We start from the raw sequence: 23,610 nt of genomic DNA on the forward strand, positions 1-23,610 counted from the left end.
CTTGTCACAGCGGCTGGAATTTGCAAAGGACACTCACCTCATCAGGGAGGGATGAAGAGGACGATCCTCCTGAGAAGCCCCAGCTCTGGATTAGGGTGGAGATGGGAAGCGGGTGTGAACGCTGGCAAACCATTGGTGTTAGAAGGGAGGAGGCTAAACAATGTCTAAAATGAAAACAAAAACAAATGGTGAGCTAGGAAACACGCCACCATTCTTGTCTTTGGCTACAAAGGAAAACAAATCACACAGAATTGTAGTTACTTGGGATTATAACAGAGAGGTACACGACAGCTCTGTAAAGCCGGGAGCCACGGGAGCATTTTGTAACAAACATACCAGTGGACCTTATTGCAGAAGTCACTTTTAAAAATTTCCATATGACTGAGCTGTGCGTCTGTTCTATTTGTACTGCCTGCAGATAATGCTATAATGTACTGTACATTAATGTAATTGAACGAAGGATAAAGTGATATAACCACGCACTGTATAAGATTTATTAAACTAGTTAAGTTATAACTCCATCTGTCTCTTTCCCTTGGCTATAAATGAAAGCAACAGGACCCAAGAACAGCTGTTAAGGGCTGGCTTTTCATAATGACTTGTTGCTCCAAGATACGCAGCAGAGCACCTGAAACCATGCTTCCTTTTGCTGCTGGGGGACTGCCACTCGTAAGGGCCTTGCTAACCATCCATGTCTAAAGCCAGGGGTCAGTGAAAATCCCACAGAGGAGAGCAAACAAGTGCCAGGAAAGCTCCCAGCTGCATCCAAAACATCCCCTTCCTCATCATATTGAAGAACAAACTCTCTTACCTCTGGGACATGCAACTGAGACAACACACCAGAGTTTACACAGACAGATACTGTTGAAGACTACATTTTGCACTGGGAAGCTAAAAACGCCCAACTCCGGTCAATGCCAGCTAAAGCAGGGCCGAGAACAAAGAGGAGGGAAGGGATATGCAGGGGAGGCTCTCTTGTTCCTTGGCAAAGGACTCTGGAGACAATGAGAACATGTTTCCTACACAGTCACAGAATTCAAACAGGACGTAAACCTAACGCCTCTTTCCATTATCCTCTCTCTGGGCTGAATAAAGCACGAGATGGTTGTACAAAAGCATATTCTTCTATATCAGGAAGGGAAATTACCATGGCAGCTTCCACAATTGAAACAACACAAGACAAAATGAGGGGAACAGCTTGATCCAAAGGGCCTCTGTTTAAAGGCCAAGGGGCAGACTCTGCAACGTTTCCAGCCACATCCCATTCCCTATTTCAGAATATTCAGAACAATATTCCAGGATCGCCTTCTCTGGAGTTTAAATGAAGGTTAGGTGAATGACAAGCTGCAAGCGCCCAAGCACGCGTGCCGGGCTGTGCCGGGCCGTGCCAGGGCCGGGAGCTCTCTCTGGCCCTGGCGGACAAGCTGTGTCCAGCCTTGCCACTACAGCGACAGAGGAAACGCACCACTCAGCTCCTGCAACAGGTTAACCCGGTCGTGGCACGGCTCCGAGTCTTTCCACAAGGCTGCCGGACGGGGCGAAGGCCTCAGCCTCACCAACCCTCCCGCCGCCATCTTATGAGCCCCCTCCCGGAGAGGCCCCGCGGGCCCAAGCGGGACGAGTGTCTGCGGGGTGGCTCGGGGGCCATGCCCGGCCGTGAGGAGGCCCCACGGGGGCTCCGGGGGACAGGAAGGCCCCCTCGTCCCCAGCCCACCCGGGCAGCGGCTCCCCCGAAGGCCGCGCTGCCCTCGCCCCGCTCGGAGCAATGGCGGGCAAGAGCGACCGCATCCCCCGTCACCAAGGTGACCACGCCCCTCCCCTCACAGAGCCGCGAAACCACCCAATCAAAATCTTTCTTCCTCCCCTCGCCCTGCCTCGGCTCCTCCTGGCCGCGTCCATCTTGCCTCCGCTCTCCCGATTGGCTCGCCGCCTCCCTCCTGGGATGGGATTGGCGGCGAGCGGGCGCCGCGCCCCGCCCGGCGGGTGTCGGGGGCGAGCGAAGCGGAGCGGCGGGTGCGCGCGTAGGCCGGCTCCCCTCCGGGCACACAGGGTTCCTTATAGGCGGCGCGAGCCCCCCCCCCCATCCCGCGGATTATGTCGGTGTCCCCCGTGAAGCGGCAGAAGATGGAGTCGGTGCTGGACCAGCTCAAGCACCACACCACCGTGGTGGCCGACACCGGGGACTTCAACGGTGAGAGGCGGCGGGGGGGGGCCCTGTCACCGCATTCCCCCCCCCCCCCCGCGGAGAGTGGGCGCGCCCGGCTGAAGAGCCGAATGCCCGAGGGGGAGCGAACTACCCCGGCGGCGCAGGGGGCGGGGGTCGCGGTGCGCCCGGGAGGCGGCGGGGCCGCGGCCGCTCGGTGCCGGTGGCGGCGCTTTGCGCAAGGCCGGCGCTGGGAAAGGCGCCGTTCCCTAACGCGGCGCTCCGGGAAGGGGTCGGGGTCTGTCCCGGCGGGAGGCGTCGAGCCGCCCCTCCCTTTGCCCCGAGTCCTCTGGGGTCTGACAGACACCCCCCCACCCCCCCCCCCCCCCAGGCGTTACCGGCTGCCGGGCCGGAGCGCGGATAACGGCCTTGATGCAGCCGCGGCCGGAGCGGCTCCCGCTCCACCGAACGCCAAGCCAGGCCGAGGAGCGCGGCCCGCAGCGCTCTGCCCGCCGGGGTTCCGCTACGGTGACTCCCGCAGCTCGCAGGGCTGATCCAGCCCGGGCAGACGCTCCTCAGAGCCCCCAGGGATTATTTTCCCCAGTTTGACCCACGCTGGACGCAATGGTCAGCGCCAGGTGCTGGTACTGGTAAGTGCCGGACTCGGCACGATGAGCTCTGTGGGGCCAACAAAGTTGGTTTTTCCAGTAACCAGTGGAGGTTTCATTTTTGGGGTTGTTTGTTGGGTTTTTTTTGCGGAAGCAAAGCGGTTCTGAAGGACAGAAAATAATGCAAGAGCGCTTTCGTTTTCCTCTCCTGAGAATGAGCGAGCGCTCCCCTCGCTGAGGAAGCGAGGTGGCATTCGATGATGAAGCCACTTGTTCCAAAGCGGGCACTGCCGGAGCGCCTGCACGGGTGTGCAGCTTTCCCGGTACATCAGAACTGACAAATCCCTCCCCGAGCGTCTCTGGGTTGTGTGGAGCAACTCTTGAATCCTGTCCTGCCGTCCCTGCAGTAATCTGCTGCTTACCTAATCCTGTGGGTGATGAATAAACAATCCTAAATGGCAACTATCAAGTGCCTTATATTAGTAAATTTAAGGTTAAGAACGCGGAGAGGCAGCCACAGCTCGGACACGCGCCTCGCGACGCCGCGTGTGTCGTTAGCATGTGCGCTCACCGTAGGGAACGAATGTCTGTGAAACGCTTTGGATCGCTCGATTTCACGTGTCGGGCCGCATGAAACGTTGCGGAGAAACGGTGACGTTTAAGAGTCCCTCTGACAGGAGACCACCCCGGTACCACAAAAGGTTGGGAGCATCGATGCAGCTTGGAAACCCAAGCGATTCGGTACCTTCAGCCGTGCCAGGCTGGCAAAGCTTTGAGTAGCAACAAACCCAGCTAAAGCCCCGCGTGCGCTGAAATTGCACGAGCTGAAAACTTGCTGCTGTCTACCCTGGTTTCAGAAAAGCATAATGGAAAAAAACAACCCCAAATCCTGGTGATGGCCGAGGGGGTGGCAGCAAGGAGGCCGAGCTCTGCCCGCTGGGAAGTTTTAGCAAGCTCCTTGGAGCAGTTTTGATCTCTGGCTGCCGTTGTCACCGGCGGGTCTTTTCTACAGCCCGAACAAGGCTGCAGTCGCCGCCTGACACCGTCCCTGCTCAAGGCACACGCTGCTGCTGGTTGAGGCGCGGTGGTTTTGAGCTCCAGTTCCCAGTTTTTAGATAAATGTGTCGGTACGGCGCCGGGTAGGAAAGATGCTGGTTTGTACGGCTCCTGGAGCAAGGACCTGCAGCGAGTGGCGGTGGCTTCGCCAGTAGCGGCACCGGTTTGGCTTCTGCACGAAGCCGGACCAGTACGCGCTTCCTCTTTTGCCCAGCTTTGTGCTCGCAATGACAGAAGGTGGCACAACGGTCACAGACCCGCCACTGAAAGCTGCTGACTGCTTTCTGACAGGCCTGAAGGGAGGCCGGGTGAGGAAAGCTGGGTGACAGGCTGACAGGTTACTCGTGCCTGTGTCCAGACACCCATAACAGCCTTCAACGCTGCAAGGCTGGGAAGAATAAAGTCAGTCAAAATGCACTTCTCTAAAATGGTGCGTATGCTTCAGCACCGAGTCCCCTCGGTGCACCGCGTTATTCTAAGCGGCATCGCTGTGAGCTGAAGCGCGGCTTGAAGGACCTGTTTGTACGGAACGGACTTGTGCCAGGATCATGGTCATTGCCTAGGAGGGAGCTACGGAAAAACAATACTTGTTTTCTTCCATGACTGGAAAAATAAAGTTGCACTCGCTTGAGTTTTCATCCCTGTGCAAAAACGCTGAGGAACGAGCTGGTAATAACTATTTTGTCGTTTTTGACATTGAGCTGTGTCAACAAGGGAGTTTGTAAGCAGAACTCACTGAAGGGCCTGCAGAGGCTCTCCCCCGCTTGCTGAGTCAGGCTCTGCGTGCCAGGCAGCTCAGCTGTGCTCAGGGCCAGCCAGTGCGTTGTCATTGTCATTACTGCTCTGGTAAACAAGGGGAATCACCTGAAATAGGCGGAGTCCAGGGCTTGAGGTAAGCCAAAGGTTCAACTATCTCCTGTCAGGAAGGAAGCCTGGGAGTACAAGGAAATGACAAGAGCAGAGACTAAGAAATGGTCTGCAACCACTTGAAAGAGTTTTAAAATGCAGTAGAAAAAGTCACTAGAGCCGAACAGAGGAGTTCTCCTCTTCCTAGTGCCAGGAGCTGTAGACAGATAAAACCCCCAACACCTCACTGCCAGAAGGGAGGAAAGATCCTCTTGGGATTCCTGAAACTCAGCTATGCCAGCAAATACAATGTGGACAGATAGAAGCTGAAAATTAGTCCCACTTCTCTTCATCTGCCACAGCTACAAGTTTCTCTCTTTTGGGCAGCGTCTACAGCAGTGAGTGACCTTCGCTGTACCCTCTCACTGCGCTGCTGCTCACCCTGTCCTGCTCCTGCCGCGGGATTTAACCCCCACTGTGCGCGGCTCCGCGCTGCCACCAGCGCCGCTATCCTCCAGCCGTAAGGGTTTGCGTTCTCCCCTGTTGGAGCAAAATCCTTCCCGTGGCTCAGGCTTGCCGATTGTTCTGAACAGGCCGTTTTTATTGCCCTAGCAATTGAGGAGTACAAGCCCCTGGATGCCACCACAAACCCGTCCCTGATCCTAGCTGCTGCTCAGATGCCAGCTTACCAGGAGCTCGTGGATGATGCTGTTGCCTATGGGAAAAAACTTGGCGGGTAAGCAAAGAGGGTTTTTTATCTCAGTAGATCTGTACTTAAGATGCTTATTTATACAAACAGTGGTTAGTACTACCAGCAATATACTGGTGCTTTCCCCTCCTGTACTCATGGGTGTATCTCCTGCCCCAAAAAGCCTCAAGCCTTAAAGAAAAACTTCCAACGCTCATTTCCGATGTGCTTTGAAGTGCCTCCCCATTTACCAGTTCACACGCTGCCTTCTAGGACTGCTCAGGAAAACACTCTTGAGCCGACTGTGTTCTAGGGAAGTGTCCGAAGGCCGACACTGCTGGTGCTGCCCAGAGGGCAGGACATAAACGTGGAGCAGAGCAGAAGTGGTGATTTGAGTTGTGGAATTCAATGTTAGCTGGGCTGTGAAATTTCATCTTCAAATCCATGGCAAGGTGCAAATGGGCTTTTTTTTCTTCTTCCCCTCTCCCCATAGAAATGATTTTGCGCTTCGTGGTTTTCAGGTCAGAAGAGGAGCAGATCAAAAATGCTTCTGACAAACTTTTTGTATTATTTGGAGCTGAAATACTGAAGAGGATACCTGGCCGTGTGTCCACAGAAGTAGATGCAAGGTTGGCTCTTTTTCCTCTGGGTTACCCTGGATATTTGTACATACAAAAAGAGACACGATGTGAGTTGGAGAAAGATGTTCTTGACTAGACAGCTCGCTGTTATAAGACTAGCAAGAGTTTATACTGTTAATATTTGTTTAATTAGAGAATGGATTTTACCTAGTTTGCTTGATTATAACTTGGTGACAAAACCTTATGACAAGTAATGCTGAGCTAGGATTTTTGTGACGTTCCAGTTCTTCCTTAAGCAAGGGAAGCCTCGTGCTTCCAGTATACTTAGTTTTGCTATTCTGTGTGATAATGTCTTCTCAGTTTACCAAGAGATCTGTCTTAACAGTTTATTTCAAGACTTGCATCAGATTTGTCCGTTAAGCTGCTCTCCCAAGTCACTATGAAAGACCGGAGGCACAGTTTAGTCTGTAACTTTCGCAAGAAAAGCTGTCATGAGCTCTGGATCCTCTGAAGCAAAGCGTAGCAGCGCTGTCGTACACCCCATGAGGGGCTCTCAATCCAGGAAGTATCTCCGAGAGCAAAAACCTGCTACTGGCATATAAATGCTGCTAAAACGGACTCTGTTTTTTAATGGGGGTGGGAGGGGGGAGCATTTTTAAAAAAAAAGTCAGTTTTAAGCAGTCCTGCTCTTGTTTCAAAGGTTGTCCTTTGATAAGGAAGGAATGATTCAAAGGGCCAGGCGCCTCATTGACCTTTATAAGGAAGCAGGAATTGGTAAAGATCGCATCCTCATAAAGCTCTCTTCAACATGGGAAGGAATCCAGGCTGGCAAGTAAGTATTTCCGTACCTGGTGTGCTGACTCAGAGCGTGCTTCTGCCTGTTCACAGCCACCTGACTAACACGTTCTGCACTTAAAATAAAGAATTGTTTTGAAAGCACCAGGAAATCTGTTACTAGGGCTCCAGCTAGCAAGCACGGTGCTCTGCTACAGCTTTCTGTTGAAGTAGGAAAAGTTTGTTCACACAAGGGCCAGGCCACAACGGAGTTTCCTGCAATAACACGCGAAGTTGTCTGCGTTTGGTTCAAGGAACAGCATTAAATAAAGCAGAGTCTGGCAGCGCAAAACATTTGTTGAAACTTTAAAGCTGATAAACTGCCCCACATTCCTGACAGAACTCAAGAAATTCCGTAGTTTTAAGCTACTAGCGTGTTACTGTAATACCAGTTCAGTAGGGAGCAAACTGCTGTTTTAAGCCAGCCTGTGTCTGCAGGGTTCTGGAGGCAGAGTACGGGATTCACTGCAACATGACCTTGCTGTTCTCCTTTGCTCAGGCTGTTGCCTGTGCCGAAGCTGGAGTTACTCTGATCTCCCCCTTCGTAGGACGTATCCTGGATTGGTATGTTGCAAATGGAGATAAGAAAACCTATGAGCCTTCAGAGGATCCAGGTAAGCTTTCCTTTTAACCTCTCATTAAAAATACAACAGCTACTTATTCAAATGCAGTTTACTCATATAAATCATCTTGTGGAAAAAAAAAAAAAACACATTGGTTTTGAGCACGTTCTACATAATTGTTTCTACTTCAAATGAATTATTCTGAAAGTTGCCAATTTCTCCTTTTTAGGAGTGAAGAGTGTCACCAAGATCTATAACTACTACAAAAAGTTTGGCTACAAAACTATCGTGATGGGCGCTTCGTTTCGAAATACAGGAGAAATAAAAGCGCTTACAGGCTGTGACTATCTCACCATTTCACCCAAGCTCTTGGCAGAGCTCAGCAAAGAGTACGTCAAGTTAACTCCCACGCTCAGTGTAAAAGAGGGTAAGTCCACAGCAGTCCGCTTCTGTGTAACATGGGCTCGCTCAGGCTCCCTTTCTTGAACGTTAAGGGGGTGTGGTTCCAGTCAGCTCTGTGGTGCTGGCTTCCACCCTGCTCTAAGGGCAAGTCTTGACCCCTCGCGGAAGGAACTACTGGAGCCTCATTACAGCAGTACTGCTGCACGCGCTGACTTCTTTAGGGTCTTGGGTCCCACAGAGTACACTAGCCACAACGCCACTAGCCAGGACTACAATGGGGTTTGAGTGTGCTTAAATACTGGGCACCCTCTCCTAAAAGGACAGGGAGAGCAGAAGGAGGAACTTTGTATGCTCAGCATGAAATTTTACTGAATATTAGCAAAGATGCCAAACCTGGTTTAATTTTATGTTAGTATTGCGTCAGCGATGCAGTTAGCTCTAGACACGCCCAAAGGGGCGCTTTCCCTCCAGAAACTCTAGAAATCAGTCGTATGCCAGAATAAGCAATCTAGTGATCCTGCGCCACGATGGTTTTGAATGCATGTTCCCATTGCACCACTCCTTGCTTTTCTGAAGCCTTATTAAAATGCTGCTTTGCAACTCGGAAGATGAGATTTGTGCACAGCTGTAGTCATGGGTTGCTGCTTACAGGGTGCTAGCTGGCTTGCAGGCGTGTTATCAAGTGAGCTTTTGTTAGGTGCTGCCAAAGAATCAAAGACCCAATTGTTCAGCATATTTGCTTAGAATGTCTCACTGCTGTAGGACTGTTGCATAATTCCTGATAATAGGCCTCAAAGTACCGTACCATTCGGAAGCAGATACAAGATAATGGCGCACACACACACACAGACGTTGTATTTTTAAGAGAAACTGATTCTCTGGGCTACCCCAAGCCAGATCAGGAGCGGTTTCACTCTCGCATCCCAAAGTGTGCTCCTGTAGCAAGTGATGTTGAAAGTGGGGTTTGGAATTTTTCAACAGCTGGAGACAGAATCTTGAGACTGGTTTAGGAAGCCTGTGGATTTTGATAATAATCTGACATTATGGCTTGTCTCTTTTTGAATTCCCCTTGCACAGCTCAGGCATGTGAGCTTGAGAAGATCCACCTGGATGAGAAGGCATTCCGCTGGCGCCATAACGAAGACCAAATGGCTGTGGAGAAATTATCCGACGGAATCAGAAAATTTGCTGCAGATGCAATTAAGCTGGAGAGGATGTTAAAGGTAGGGGTTACATCACGCTGCCTCTTGCCACCGCTCATGCAGTGCAGCTATGGCACAGTTCCTTGTGGGGTGGCTCCGGATTAGGAACCTGCAAGCAAGTCTGAGCAGGTTTTGGTGCAGGCGGTACCCGTTGTGTGGGGCAGGCAGCTAGCAGACTGGCCACCGAAACGGAGTGAACTTGGTAAACCTCACTGCAGCTCACGAAAGAATTCATGGCAGATGCCTACAGCCACACCTGCTGCTGGAGGCCCAAGGCAGTGCTCAGACTGGCAGCTGATCAAGATAATGCTGCTGTCAAAGCAAAAAGTCCCTCAAGTCTAATTCTGAACTGTCAGCAGGGGTACAATGCATGTAAATAATCTTCAGGTAGCAAGCTGAAATCAATCATGCTTGTACTTGGCACTGGGAGGCACCAAGAACCGATTCGCTGAGTGTAGCCAGGCCAGGTGAAAGTCTCCTGTCAGTTTACAGAGAGTCTTTCAAATGGGATCAATTGAACTGTGACTTTTGGGGGGGGAAAAGTAGACACCAGGTGTACCCAACGTAGGCACTTGTTCCTGTTGGCTGACAACTACTTACTAGTGCCTTAAGCCTGCACTGCTAAAGCACAGTTCCCAAACTCTTACTCAGCTTTGCTTACGTCTCTCTTTCTAGGAGCGAATGTTCAGTGCTGAAAATGGAAAGTAGAAAAATCAGAATTTTCCTGAGTGGTCAAGGCTGAATGAGTGGATCACCTGAGGTTAAATGGATGTACAAATGTCTTACCTGTAAAAGTCTTATGCTATGTATGGATAGATTTCTGTATCATGCTTTTTTATCAATTTGCAAAGGGACAAATAGAATTTCAAATTTTTGTGGTACTTTTGTCAATACATGCAAATTAACACAGACTTCCCTTGTAATGTGTTCATTTCACTGCTGCAGGAGACACCTCCTGACACAGTATTTTAATTTTTTCACTTTTTGTATTAAATTCCTAATTACAGTCCTAACATTAAGGAAGCAGTTTTGTCTTTCACGCTGTTACGTGGCACACACATCTGTAGACACACTAAACATTTAGGTTCCAGTCCCTTCCTTTCCTCTTTCTGCAGCCAAGGTGGCAGCAGTCGTGACTTACTGGCTGGCAAACCTGGTGAATGCCATCATAATTTGTATTTCAAGGCTTTTTAACGGGGAGGGAAAGCTGTATCATAAGCAATTTTTAGGAATGTTGTCAAACATCAGCTTTGTTTCCCACTTGCCTCAGAGCCTGAACCAAGGTAACAGCAAGAACATGTAACCGATTGAAGGTGAAAATACCACTGTGATTTCAACACAGGCATAAGCTACAAGTGCCCTGATGCTACTGAAGGCTATGCTTTCCAAATTAAGTAACCAAGTCTCTCCAGCAGTTATTTATTCACTTGAGAATTGGTTAATGGGAGCTGACAGAGTGAACATGTGGCTACAACTCCAGACTGTTTGTTAGAGCTTTGTATATTGTCCTTGGAGGAGTTACTGCTTTTCTGTATGCAACAGTCATGGAATTGCTGCCAACCCAGCCCCACAAATGAGGGGGTTTTGGGGTTGTTTTTTTTGTCTGTTTGGTTTTCTTTTTAAGTTCTGTCACCTCCTCCTTTCCTCATTGCCCTTAAGCTGCTCTTTTTGTGAAAGAGCTGTGGCAGCCTTCCTTGGGTATGACCTAATCCTAATGCAGCACTTAACCAATTACAGGGCTTTCTATTAAGTTGGGACGCAGCTGATTACATTTCACACTGTATTTCGTTAAGGCTAATTAAATCTCTTATTAGTTTATATAGGTCTGGTTCCATCAAGAGTAGACATGAGATTCCTGTTTATAGGTAGATGCAATTAACTGTTTCCTGGCAGAGTTGCCTGAATTTAGCCTCTTAAAAAGGGCAGCGCTGAGGCTACAATACTTGTAGGCACGTGTTCCATCCAGCATGAATAATCCAGGAAGAACAAGCCAAGGGAACAATCGGTCACTAACACCAGTGTGACACAGCAGCACTGTTGGCAGGACACTTGCCGTAACGACCTGGGAGCTGTTGTTTCAGCCACAGTGACAGCCAGCTGTGTGCTCACAAACCAGATGCAAGTCTGATCACCGTATGGGACATCCACGAGGTGCTGCACCCTCCAGGCCTTGCCCTGGACCTGCCCACACTGGCTGGCAATAGTGCCAGTCTGCCAGCAGGAGCTGAAGAGCTGAAGCCACCCCAGGGGACTGATCTGGACCCCTCCGCTCTACGGGTGCAGGTAATGGTGAGAAGCAGAGAGCGCAAGGTGTGCAGAGGGAGGTGACCTTCCTCCCTTCCTTTCACAGGCCAAGCTAGCATTAAAAGCTTTACCCTGCCCCCACCTCCCTACTCCGTGCCACACAGCCATCTGACCTACCACACCTCAAAGCCTGCGCTGGGATTTACATCACTGCAGTCATTACACACTGTTAGGGAGCATGTGTGTCCTGCTGAAAAGGGAACGGAACTTCAAGTAGAGCAGAGGCACCAAGTACAGGTCTGTCAGATCTCTGCTTTGGCTCTGGCTTTCTCAACGTCCGTTTTCTGCTCCAGAATAGAAGAGGAGAGGTCTAGCTTCTTAGCAGACCACAGTTTCCAAAACCAGCAAATTTGGCTCCAGGTGTTAACAGCTACAGAAGTACAAAGTCATGGCTTCCTCAGGCAAGAAAATGAGGCTTTCGGCCAGTCCAGAATTGCACTTCCCTTAATAAAGCTGCACAGCACCATCGTGAGACTGAGAGCTGCAGAGATGACAGACCAGTGAGACCCACGGCAAGACAGAGCGACCAGAGGTGACTGCTGAAAGGTAACAACTCCTGAGCAGGCACTTCAACGTGTTTTCTGGAAACTGCTATGACAGTAATGAGAACAGATGACGGGGAAGGACGGGGATCCTCAGCCAGACAAAAATATTTCCTGACAGCAACTAGGCTACTTCACCTAGTGAACGGTGAACATTAAACACAACGTCAGTGATGAAGAGCTCAAGTATTTCCCATATTCTGAAGAGGAAGATCTGGGGCTGTAGAAGTGGCAAGTACAGAACTACTGTGGAGAGAGGCCTGTGCAGTTGCTGCTGGTCTCCCAGAAAAAAAAGGATCGACCTTCCCCACGTTCACTGACAGGTGATAAGCCTCGCTCTCGGCTGTAACTTCACCTGGATGACACTCAGCCTGCCACAGCTTGCCTTACACCAAGGCAGGCATGCCTGACTTCTTAGCAAAGGAATTAGGAGGTATTTTAGGCCACTGCTGCATTCTTACAAGTGGAAGGGTTTGATTATACTGCAGAGAAGCTGCATGAGGCCAAGCTACCCGAGGTAGCGCTGGCCCTGGCCGGTCAGTCCGCAGACCAGCTTCATTCTAGGTGCAACACAGAAGGACCATCTGGCTGAACTTTGCATTACCAGCCGGCTGGCATCAACAGGAATCTCTTTGTTGATTCCTTTAGATGAGTCATTCCGAGATCTGTACCTATTTGACATTAAAAAATTGCAAGGCAATGCAGTGCTGTCCGGTAGCCCTGGGGCACCAACGCATCTTTTCTGCAGAAGAACATGGAGAGCTACGTGCCAGTTTCATGGCACAGCTCAGCTGTGCATCTGCTTCTGCTGCACCATCATTTCTCTGCATCTGTCCTAGGCTTTAGCTGCTCCTGATGAAGGGTCAACTCCAGAAGCAGCTGGATTTGACAGCAGTTCTTTGATATAGAAGCTGCTTTTCTCACAGCCAAAACCAACTCATTTCATCTGGACCAGGACTGGCTCTTGGGAACGCGACCTGGTGGTTATCTAGGGGTTAATCCTGCTCCAAAAATCCTTTACAATCCAGTCCCCTTCCTCCCACTTTGCTTGCAGAGTACATATTTTCCTGTTTCACAGGACTTCTGCATTAGCCCTTCTCAGGAAGACCTGCTGAGCCACACCTGGTGAATACAGGTAGGGCTCCACTGAAATCAGCCAAGGGGCATCAGTTTAAACTCCCCAAAATGTCTTTACTGTTTTGTGTATAACTCTCCAGGAACAGAAGTGTTAGTTGTCACTGAAAAGTCAGTGGGGAAGCCACGTCTTTAGGAAGATGCAGTCCTTTCAAACAAGACTAGGAAGCAGACAATGACCGAAGGAATCCAAGGTTACCCTCTGACTTGCATTCTGCAGGTGGGCTGCTGCTGCCCCTGCAGGCTGCCTGAAAAACGTTGTCTTCCCCATTACCAGCAAATTTGTTTTTTGCACACACAGCATCACAGCGCAGGGCAGTGAAAGAGACCCAGCTCCTAAAGACACCAGCCCCTTACACAGAGAAGCGTGACCCACGCGTCCAGGTGCAGTGTCACACTGCGACGTTTGGAGTCACCTCTGGCAGGCGACTTTTCTTAAAAAAAAATCCATACTCATTCACCTGAGAGCTGCTTTCATTTTCTCCCCAGTCCTACCAAATACTCTACAGTTTTTAAGTGTTTGTTTTTTTCCCCCAACACTGCTGCCTCCCTAGCACCCTCCTCTAGCACCATGACAATGCATGGACATGACCACCAAGTGAAGCCCCTCCACCATCTGTGACTCTTTCATCCGCCTTTTGATAACAACCATAGACAGCTCTGACTCTTCTGCTGACCCGCGATGCGGAGCACGGCTGTCTGGATCCTTGCTCATTCCCAATTTAACAATAAACTGCCAGCCTCCCTTCCCCACTGAGGTTGTGGGAGTCTACCAGTCAGAGACCAAAGACCTCTGTGCAAAGGCCAACTCCAAGCCCTTAAAGAGCCCAGAGGGGAGGAAGCTGCTATTCTGGCTCACGGATTGAACCCATCAACATAAACCCACCTGTAGACCCCTCCACCCTGCACTTCACTCAGCCATCAGAACATGGTCCCCCTTGATCTCTGTGGCTACCAAATAGCTCAGGAACCGCCTGGAAGGTGCCTGGTCTCCCTTTGGATAACCCTGCTGCCCTTGGGGAGCGCACTCCCTACGCGCCTCTCGTGCCTGGGATCCTCTTTTAGCCTGGAGTCCTGCTCCCGTGAGAACACAACCCAGCTGGGGCCCTTCTCAATTTCACCTATTTTGCATCTTTCCCTTCTACTACCAGAGAAGTCCAACAGAGACTCCTTAGACTTCTCCAAGCCTACGGCATTATGCGCCCGTGGCTTAATCAAAGCCCCTGTGTAGGTCACCAGTTCACACCGACAGACTGTGAAATGCAAACACCATCGTGTGCCTATGTCATACGTTACGTCGTGTCTCACATCCTGGGTTTTGGGTTATGGTTACGAGGACAAAAGCCCTGTCAGCAACAGGGATGAACCGTCATGGGATAAGAATGCAGGGAAGTCTCCAAAGTGGGTACCCACCTCCTTACTGTCAGTCGGGTAACTGGTAGCTCAGAGTGACAAACATGCTGGACTGCTCTTTTCTAGGCAAGGTCTGTCTGACAAATTGCTGCCCTTTCACTTTCCCTGAAGCCTCTTTGTTCTGGAGCCTTCTCAATCAGCAAGAAATCAACAATTTTTCTAAAACTATCTCCCAGTCAGCCCTAAAATACTAACAGATCGAAGCTGGTCACTGGGTGATGAGGATCCCAGTAAAACCTTTCTGCTCTGGAACAGTGTGTCCCAAGAGCTGGTAACAGCACGCATCTCCGTAAGCAATCAGCCTTGCACCATGGCAGGGTGGGAATTCAGGCACACAGAATTCGGGGGCTTGCTGCTGTGAAGCTGGGCAGTTCAGAGCCACTGCAAGAAGTACCCCTTCTTCCTCCTGGATGAGGGAAGTGCCCTGCACCCTCACACCACCAGCAGAGATACAGGATTTGTCACCTCATGTAGCTGTGACACAACTGGTCAGGGTCAGTAACACTGTGGGGTTCAAACCTAACTGAAGCACTCCAAAAGTTGCTCAAGAGACAATAAAATACTGCAGTGAAAGAGGAAGAGGAGGCAGGAAAGCTGTCTCAGTAACAGTCAAACCTTACTCTGCTTACCTACAGCCACATGGTCCCCTCAAGAGCTGAGGGGGCAGGAGATGAACAAGTTACACCTAAACTGTTCAAGGTCACAGGATCCCTTACCTGCTCCAGTAGCAGCTGCAGTTTCCCATTTCAGCACTGGGGCTTTTTCTCTTCAGCACAGGCCAGATGTTTTGAGGTGACTGGTGTGCATGGCTAAGTCACAAAGGCCACATCCATTCTGAAACGGAGCAAAACCACAGCCATAAACCTTCAGCCTATGCACCTGCTTATCCAGTCACACAAAGCACCTTTACCTCATAACTCTTTCAGAACTTCATCTTTCTTCAGGAGATGAAAAGATCTCTCCCAGGATTCTGTCTGAGCCAGGCTTACAAACTCCTTCTAGTGGCTTCCCAGATCCCCATAGCTCCTCAGATTAAGAAATCAGGAGCAGATGGCTGAAAACCTTTCTGGGAGCCAACAGCCACAAGGACAAGCTTGGACTCAACAAGTAGGGGCAAAGAAATTTCTGTTTTGCTCATAGAATTGAAAAAAACAACCCCCACAAAACACACAAATCATGAAAAAATATAAATTTGAGACTTACAAAAAGCAAGATAAATGGAAGTAAAAAGGTGAAGTACCTTTTATTTGGGGCCAAATGCAACATTTTGTCTCCTGGCTTTTTCTGCAGTCTGTAAAAATAGATATTAGATATATTTCAAAGAGAAAATGTGAAATAACCAATTTCAGTGATTTTGCTGCTTCTTGGCTAAAAAAAGTTTGTCATACTCAGTACAAGGTTGTTGAAAATGTGTTCGACACAGAGGTGCAATTTGTAGCAAATTAATTTAAAAAACAGAAGATCAATAATCCCAAGGTCATCTCTGGTCTCCCTATGGCACGTTTTATTACTCATCCCTTAGGGTACGCAGGCAAGAGCCTCCTTGTAACACACAGATGTATCAAAATACAGCCCCTGCGCTGAAGAGATGCCCGGCTGCAGGCACCCAACACCTCAGCAGTACTTGAGGGCTGTCCCTTGCCAGGAACCAACTGGGCTTGGGGCCTCCTGCTCTCATCGTGACACCAAACGGGGCTCTGCAGCGAGGCTGAGCCCCACGAACCCGGCCTGAGGCATCAGGGCTGAAGATCAAAGCCCGTGGCTCACAGATCTACCATACAGCCTCAATAGACCTGCAAGTAATATTTAGTATACCATAGGAAATAGCCTATGATAACTGTTAGACTAGGATTAGCTACGATTAGAAGTTTAAGTCTATACAAGTAACTATTAATACACCGGCATCTCAGATCAAGTTGGTTTTACTGTAGCTTATGTGGGAGTAAAAGGATCAGGAAGTTTTGGAGGGACGAGCCAGATAAAGCAGCCAGTCCCAGAACCTGCTGAGCTCTGAGGAGCCATGGAAGCTAATTTTTACCTTATGATATGATTCTGCCCAGTTCTTTTATATGGATTTAACTACTTTTATACTTGAAAACAATAGAACCGAGATTTGGCAGCACAACCATTCCTCTCCCTCCTTGAACCAACACACATGTAGAGGCTTCCCCCGAGGACACCCAAACCCATCTTGAAACTGAGGCATGCCGGATAGGGTTTGTCCTTGCGGATAATTTCTCCTTCGATCAACCCTAACGATGGTCTGAAAGAACACTAATACTCTCCTTTTTACTTCTGCTTCTCTTTTCGTTGTCTGTTCGTATGTTTTGCACAAATTCAAGCTCACATAACTCGTGAATGTCCTGTATTTGTCCTGCATTATTGCTTGTTTTCCATACTGTACACCTTCCTTGGCAAGTAAAATCCTTTCCATCTGCTACGGTGAAAGCTAACCCTCTTTGGGGTGGGGGGCTTGGACTCTCACCATTTCCCACCAACATCTAGAGGCCAAGCCTGTGCTTCACTCTGTCCTCCTGGTTGAGGAAGGCTGTGCTCTGACGTAGGACGGGATCAGCTCAGAAGGGACAGACCCCTGCCACTAACAGCTGAGGACTTCCCAAGGCAAACAGCGACCCGGATAGCATTGCCTTGGATGCAGGAGATCCATCCACACAATGCTTCAGGAGCAAAATAAAGCAAAGCTCTGTTCCTCTGCAGTTCACTTTAACAGGTAAATATATCCCCAAGGACATTCAGTTGCCACGTCACACCATTTGCATAGAAGCAAAAAAAAATCACAAAAGTCTGCTTTTATATAAGAAAGTAGTGCCATGGCTTGAGGGAAAAACAATAAATCAGCCTCTGACGGGTCAACTACAGGGACCTGGGAAAGTTACTTATTAAAACAGCTGAAACAGAAATCTCCTTGTTATTAATAACCACAAACAACAGCTCAGGCTCCAATAGATGATACGCATCTCCCTTGCTCCTTCTTAAGGACAGCCAAAACACTCAGGCTGCAGATCCTTTTAGTGTAGCGTCCTGCCTCCAACCATGGCCACCAGCTCTTGGGGAAGGTCTCCACAGAGCAAAGGACACAGGCCCAAGAAAACACCCTTTGTGCTTTGCTTTCCGGTGGAAAATCCAGCAGAGGACTGCTTTTCTGGGATCAGAAGACCTGCATGTCTCAGCCCAGCCTGACAATGGGGAAAGGATCAGCCTCCTGCCACGTGGAGAGTTTTCCTCTGCAGCGGTATCTGACCAAAGCCTGGAAAGGGACTAAGCACGCTCCACTCAGCACCTGCACAGCATCAGGCCCTAAGCTGCCATAATACCACGGAACAGCTATCATAAAATGCAGGATCAGCACCTAATGTCTTCAAAAAAGCAACAGGAGCCTCCTCAAATACCCCTGAGCCTAACAGCCCGTAACTGCCACTCTACGTGCATCAGCCATGCTGTCAGCCCTTCATCCCACCGGCAACTGCTGCTTGGTCTCCTTCGGTCTCTTTTGCTCTTTCAAACACACCACCAGTAGCGATGATCAGGTTAAGCCTGATGGTGTTCCCCACCCTCGGGACCTGGCAGCTCACGCAGGCAGTGCTAAGGTGACAGCAGTCGCGGCTGCTGCCTGGAAAGGAGGCAGGGTCAAGCTCCATCATCTCTAGCTGCTTTCTATAGGGCTGCTGGGCTTCACGGCTTTAGCCTGAAAGTCTTAGAAACTTTATACAGAAATTGTACGATTCAGCATTTGTATTTGAAGAGAAAATTTCTCTTCTGCTGCAAAAATAAGTAAAACCCCTCCACCATCCAGAAAGCAAAGGGCAGGCAGGCAATTCACGACTCTAACGCAATGGCAGGGCTGGCTGCTTTTGTGGTGCATGCAGACTCCAGCTCTGACGGGAGCACACCATGACAGTCAGCATCTGACACTCTTTCCTTGCCCTTCTGCAGGACAAGGGACTTGCAGGTCCCGAGTCCCCCAGGGTTGCACACACAGGGCATCTGCACAGCATCTGTGAACATCTCCTGGGAAAAAGCAACTGCAGGAGGCCCTGGCAGGCTTCTGGGAGTTTAGTGGCCACTGCGCTGTCAGGGTGAGCATTGTCAGAGGCCACCGGGGGCTCTGCTGCTCAATTTTTATTTCAGTATAACAGAAGGATGCTTATGATCTGACCTTTGGGGGTTTGACTGTGTTTTTGCTTTACTGCTGGGACCTAAGTCCGAGCTTAGATGTATCTGTATCATGCAAAGTGAGTATTTGCAAGGGGGTCTCCCATTTGTCCTGTAAATCCACACAATCACAGCACCCCCCAGGCACAGTTTTGTCTAAGGAAACGTAGCATTTCTAGAAAGCAGAGGGGACTCTTCTCTTGCTGCAGCCCATAACACCCAGACACATTGCTCAAATGGCATGGGATGTTGTGCCTAAGGTCAGAACTCTGCTTCACCTCTGCAGCACCAGAGTAGTACAAGTCCTGCCTCTTATTCCCAGGGATCTGTGACTCCAGTTTATACTGCTGGTGTTTGACCTAGGAGATGAGGAGACCAGAGCACGCCCACAGGCTCAACCTCACCTTCAGTGGCAGCACACCTATTTGGATTTCACTCAGTTGTTCAAGGTTAGAAATGAACAACTTAAAAGAATCTGCTACAATTCAGGGTTGGCCCGTGGCTTTACACAGAGCACAACTGCAAAGTGGAGACCTTCACAGAGTAAGAGGGTTTAGGGACAGGTGACACTGAGGAGGGATAATTTCTAAGGGAAGCACCCAGGGTAGCACTAGTGTGTGATGTTCCAGGAGGCAACAAAGGATTGAGGCTTTCATGACAAGATTTCTAACTATGCTGCGCTCATCCTCCTAAGAAGGAGCATGGCAGAGCAGGGCCTAGCGACACAGATTACGGGGAAGCCCCAGGAACAGCTTGTTACGTACAGCCCAGCTGAGTGTACGTAACCCCAGGTTAAGGTGCATTTTGTGCTACTGCAGCCCTGGCTGGCAGCCCAGGCTTTTCCCTCTTCCCACTGCAGCCCACTTGCCCAGCACAGGTACACACAAGGGACAGGCCCTTCCTTGGGGATTCGCAAGAGGCAAGGGACACTTTTGCACTTGGTGTTCGGGGATGGAGTTTGCTGGTGGCTGTGGAGGAACGCTCTGTACAGAGCGGTACCACCACCTCGTGGGGAGGCCGCAACACCCCACAGCACCTCTTCCTTTCCACAATCCAGAGCAGCCACTAACCGATGAGCACAAGGGCAAAGTTATCAACCCTCCCTCTCTCGTTTCAAGACTCAGCTCTGCACAAACATGCAAAGCATGGCAGGCACAGGGTTGGAAAAGCTTTTCCTTCCTCTTTCAGCTCCCTCTTGCCTTCCATGACACAATGTGCTGAGGGAGACGCTGCTGCTCCCAACAGTTGCTCTCAGCAGCTCCTGTATTCTTGAAGCAAAGGTGCAAGAGGAGAGGTACAGGAGAGCAGAGCTGTTGGGAAAACAGCCACCAGGGTCCACAGAACTGACTTAGTACATACATTCATTTATTTTCACTTTAAAATTAGAGATTCATTTATAAGGACTACCAAATACAGCCATCACAGGCTATTACAGACCACATTAAACAAGCCAGACAGTATCTGATATGCACCATTTGAAATTTTAAAGCAAATCAGGATCAAAGAGTAATTTCCATTTATTCTGGGTACTTGTTCTGATGCATTGGCATTACAGAGGAGAAAGCAGTGCCTGTGTCTAGTCCCAGAAGGATGACAGGTCAGCTTTTGACACTCATGTTTCTAGCAGAAACTTCAATGTCTGCCCATAAGAAGAGAGGAAAATACAGAATATGCTCCCACGCACTAAGCCCCAACAAGATGTAACATTCACATGTAGTTCCCTAAATAAAAAGCCAGCAGCTGGATGCTAACAGGAACAGCTGTCTAAGGAAGTAAGCCTGGCTGATCACATCCCTAGGATCAAAGCACCAAGCGCTCCAGAGCACAACACTGAAACAATCAGGATTTGTGCAGACTGAAAATCTCCAGAATTTGAAGCTTTCCATTTGTTTGAGAAGCAGTTTCTGGCCTTGGGACAAAAGGGCCTGTCATGTGGTTCAAATGCCAGAATCCTCTATAAAGAGCTGATCACAAAGACAGTGAAACACCAAGCGTTCGCAGGCATTGCCACAGGCTCGTCCTCCCTGCCGCGTTCAAACTGCGCTGCTCAGGGCAGGTAGAGGGGAAAAGCACCGCGCTGCAGAACATGCGCTGAACGAGCTTGTCAAGAGCCGGCATGTTTGGAGGACTCCTGGTATGGCCTCCAGCTGATTTCCCACCAGTTCAAGGCATACATGACTTCTAACCCACACCACCAGACAGATCATAAGCACCTGTCTTTACCTTTAAGTTAACTTTAAGCTAAAGATGAGCAGGCAGTGGTGAAGCAGAAAGAACGCGAACCACACCACAAGCTGAGATACTGGTAACGATCACCAGGCACAAGGCAGTGAGACACAACACTTCTCATCTGTGCTAACAGCACCCCCAAAATCCAGCTGTTGTTACTGGTCACAGCCTTGTTACATGTAGTCAGGTAAGAAAAGTATTTAAAATTGGGCCCCTAAGCAGTCTGAGCACACTTACAACTCGGGGAAGGAGAATACACACTGATTTAAGGCATGATGTTTTAGTCAAGGGGCAGAAAACAAACTCAGTATCAATATCACTGCTCGGATGCCCAGGATCTGACAGTTCACCAGCCTGCTGCTCAGTTTGACCAGGAAAGAAGCATAAGAGGCAGAAGACACAAGCTGAGGTATTCAAATTCCTCACACAGGAAGTTTAAAATGCGAGACTGATCCAAAAATGATCACCCTTTCTGTGATGGCACTTCATTTTAGTTGATGTAAATACCTTTTAAGCAAAAGAAAAAAATAACAAAAAACCCCGCAAGTGTTACATTTGTAGAACAAAATTAGCACGGAACTAAGGCAGGAAGCATGCTACAACACCCCAAGCTACAGACACACTGTTGCCTTTGAAGCCTGTACTTCAACCCTGCTGCTTTTAACTAGTTTCCAAATAAATAAAAGTTAGATATTAGCCTGATGCACTGCTGAAAACTTCTGTGGAGTCCAGAAGCTTACTGCTGCATTGAAAGCTTTTCCAGAACAAAGAACTAAATGAAAACTTATCATCAAGGTCATCAACTCTCTACATACCGTTCTTGATGAAACAGACTAAGAGTGCAACTCATTCTGTGCCCATGTGGTAGAGAAGTCAAACAACAGCGAGCAAAGTTACAGATATCACCTTCATGTTTTAATCCACTGACATAACACCCCCACCACCACCACCAAAATAAAGAGTAACACTTTCCTGAATGTATCTGGCATGACATTAAACAGCTTAACGTATTTTCTACTTTAGTTTTATCTTTTCCCACATTTTTAGAACTACTTTTTCCAGTCCTTGGCTGAAATTGGACATATGGCATGAGTACTTAGAACCGTCATCATCACCAATTGCTCTCAATTAGTGATTTCTAAAGATGACACCATGCTAGCCCACCATCCACGTGAGAGTGAGTTGTCTTTCTTTGTTGCTAGAAGTTAGGCCACATCGACACAGCCAGCATCCTCCTCCTCACCCGCATCGGAGCACTGTAGGCACTCGCACACATCACCTCTCCAGCCACTTTCTGCTGGATCATGCACTTCTCCCTCTGTTCTGCAAAAGCAGCTTCAATACCAGGGACAGTTTAGATTGCTGAAGAGATAGGAAGGGAGATGGGATGTGAAAGAACAGACACACACAGTAACTCCTCTTTATCTGCTCCCATATGGGAAGAACAAGGAAGAGCTGGGAAAATCTGAAGGCTGTGTACTTTGTACATCAGTGTACTTCCCACTACAGGCACAAACAGCAGTCCCAACAGGCCCTGGCTGCCACAAAATAAGGAAAATAGTACAATAGAGCATTGATCGAAGCCTGAAGTGGTCCAAATACTGTTTGTTCACCTGGCAGCTTAACGATGAGCCTGGACAGAACTTCACAGCTATGGAATGCAAACGGGACCCGGGCTGGCAGCAATATTCTATTTTGACAGGCAGGCAATGCAAGGTCCAGGCATTTTGACAACATCACACAGAAGCGCAGTCTCAAAGGTCAGACAGACTCGGAGCCTCTCACACTCCCACTTCAGAAACAAGACTCTGCTTTGCAGCTGCAGTCAGGGGTTAGATCGGGTTTGGCAATGCTCCCTCACCTCAGAAGCCACATAAATTGCACCCACCTCTGCCAGGCCCCCAGATACCTGACTCCAGCCCACAGAGTTCCCTGCTCAGGCAAACAGTGGAGTCCAGGGCATGGAGCTTCACCTCCTCTAAATAAAGCTTTCGTGGCAGAGAGCATCTCCTTGCTGCAGGTGCACAGCGTTCAGCACAAAGTGACCCCAATTCCAAACACTACTGCAGCACAGACACAAAAGCTTTCCGTGTCAGTTCAGCAGACAGCCCACTAGCAATCCAGATGGAAAGTATGCCCTGGTGGTGACAGAGGTCAACAAATCCCTAAGACTTGTCAGGAATGAGGATTTAAGCTATATGACAGTTTAATTTCTATCAAAGCCCAATTTTAATTTCAAATTCTAATTTTAATTTCTATCAAAGCCAAAAATCTGTAAGCTGGGCTCCAGAATATAACAGTGGAAGACTCGACAAATCCCATAGCAGATTATCTTTTAAAGTCACGCTGAATTCTTGAGACAAAACTAAAAAAATTAATTTCCACAGAAAAGACATAAATTTACCCTGCTTGATGACTGGTTATAACCAATACATCATATTATCCTGTTAAGAAAAAAAAGTCAACCACAAAGGTCCTTTCCCTCACAGAACACTGCAGAAATGTTGCCCTCAGTTCCAAGAGTGAAAGAAAAATGTTAATCTGTCTACGTTCCCATAGATTTAGTATGTCTGAGCCTGCAACAGCTAAAAATATTCTCAGCCTGATTATTCCTTCCCATGCTCAACTTCAAGCCACATCTGCTGCTCAAAAGGAGAGAAAAGGCCAGATTTCATCTTACAGCTGGTTCCCCAGAAGATGTGATCCACACTTGCCGCCTACATTTTTATTTCCTTTGTCCATGAAATTCCAGCAAGAGACAACCACAATGTACTTGCCAGAGAGGAACATTTCAAACATTTCAAAGAGAACAAAATCCATAAGATAAGCACCACAAAGGAGAACAGATAACCAGTCAGAAGACCACTGAAACACAGCGGAGCAAACTTCTTT

General features: G+C 48.9%; 1 protein-coding gene across 1 annotated transcript; it reads left to right on the plus strand.

Annotated features, from left to right (window-relative positions):
* The first annotated feature begins 2,019 nt into the window (after positions 1-2,019).
* TALDO1 (transaldolase 1) lies at positions 2,020-9,834 on the plus strand. The gene is made up of 8 exons (XM_086472113.1): positions 2,020-2,191; positions 5,266-5,389; positions 5,863-5,970; positions 6,623-6,754; positions 7,195-7,370; positions 7,549-7,746; positions 8,799-8,944; positions 9,599-9,834. The coding sequence occupies exons 1-8, from the start codon at positions 2,095-2,097 to the stop codon at positions 9,629-9,631; spliced, it is 1,014 nt and encodes a 337-aa protein (XP_086328239.1). The 5' UTR covers positions 2,020-2,094; the 3' UTR covers positions 9,632-9,834.
* The last annotated feature ends 13,776 nt before the right edge of the window (positions 9,835-23,610 follow it).

The sequence above is a fragment of the Leptosomus discolor genome, chromosome 12 (assembly GCF_034619465.1).
Source record: "Leptosomus discolor isolate bLepDis1 chromosome 12, bLepDis1.hap2, whole genome shotgun sequence".
Taxonomy (NCBI): domain Eukaryota; kingdom Metazoa; phylum Chordata; class Aves; order Leptosomiformes; family Leptosomidae; genus Leptosomus; species Leptosomus discolor.

What these genes read in the sequence shown, in the direction of transcription:
- TALDO1 (XM_086472113.1), top strand. Translation starts at nt 2,095, where the DNA reads ATGTCGGTGTCCCCCGTGAAGCGGCAGAAGATGGAGTCGGTGCTGGAC. An exon ending in GAAGGAATCCAGGCTGGCAA is followed by an intron (nt 6,755 to 7,194) that starts GTAAGTATTTCC and finishes CTGTGTCTGCAG; the next exon opens with GGTTCTGGAGGCAGAGTACG. An exon ending in AGCTGGAGAGGATGTTAAAG is followed by an intron (nt 8,945 to 9,598) that starts GTAGGGGTTACA and finishes CTCTCTTTCTAG; the next exon opens with GAGCGAATGTTCAGTGCTGA.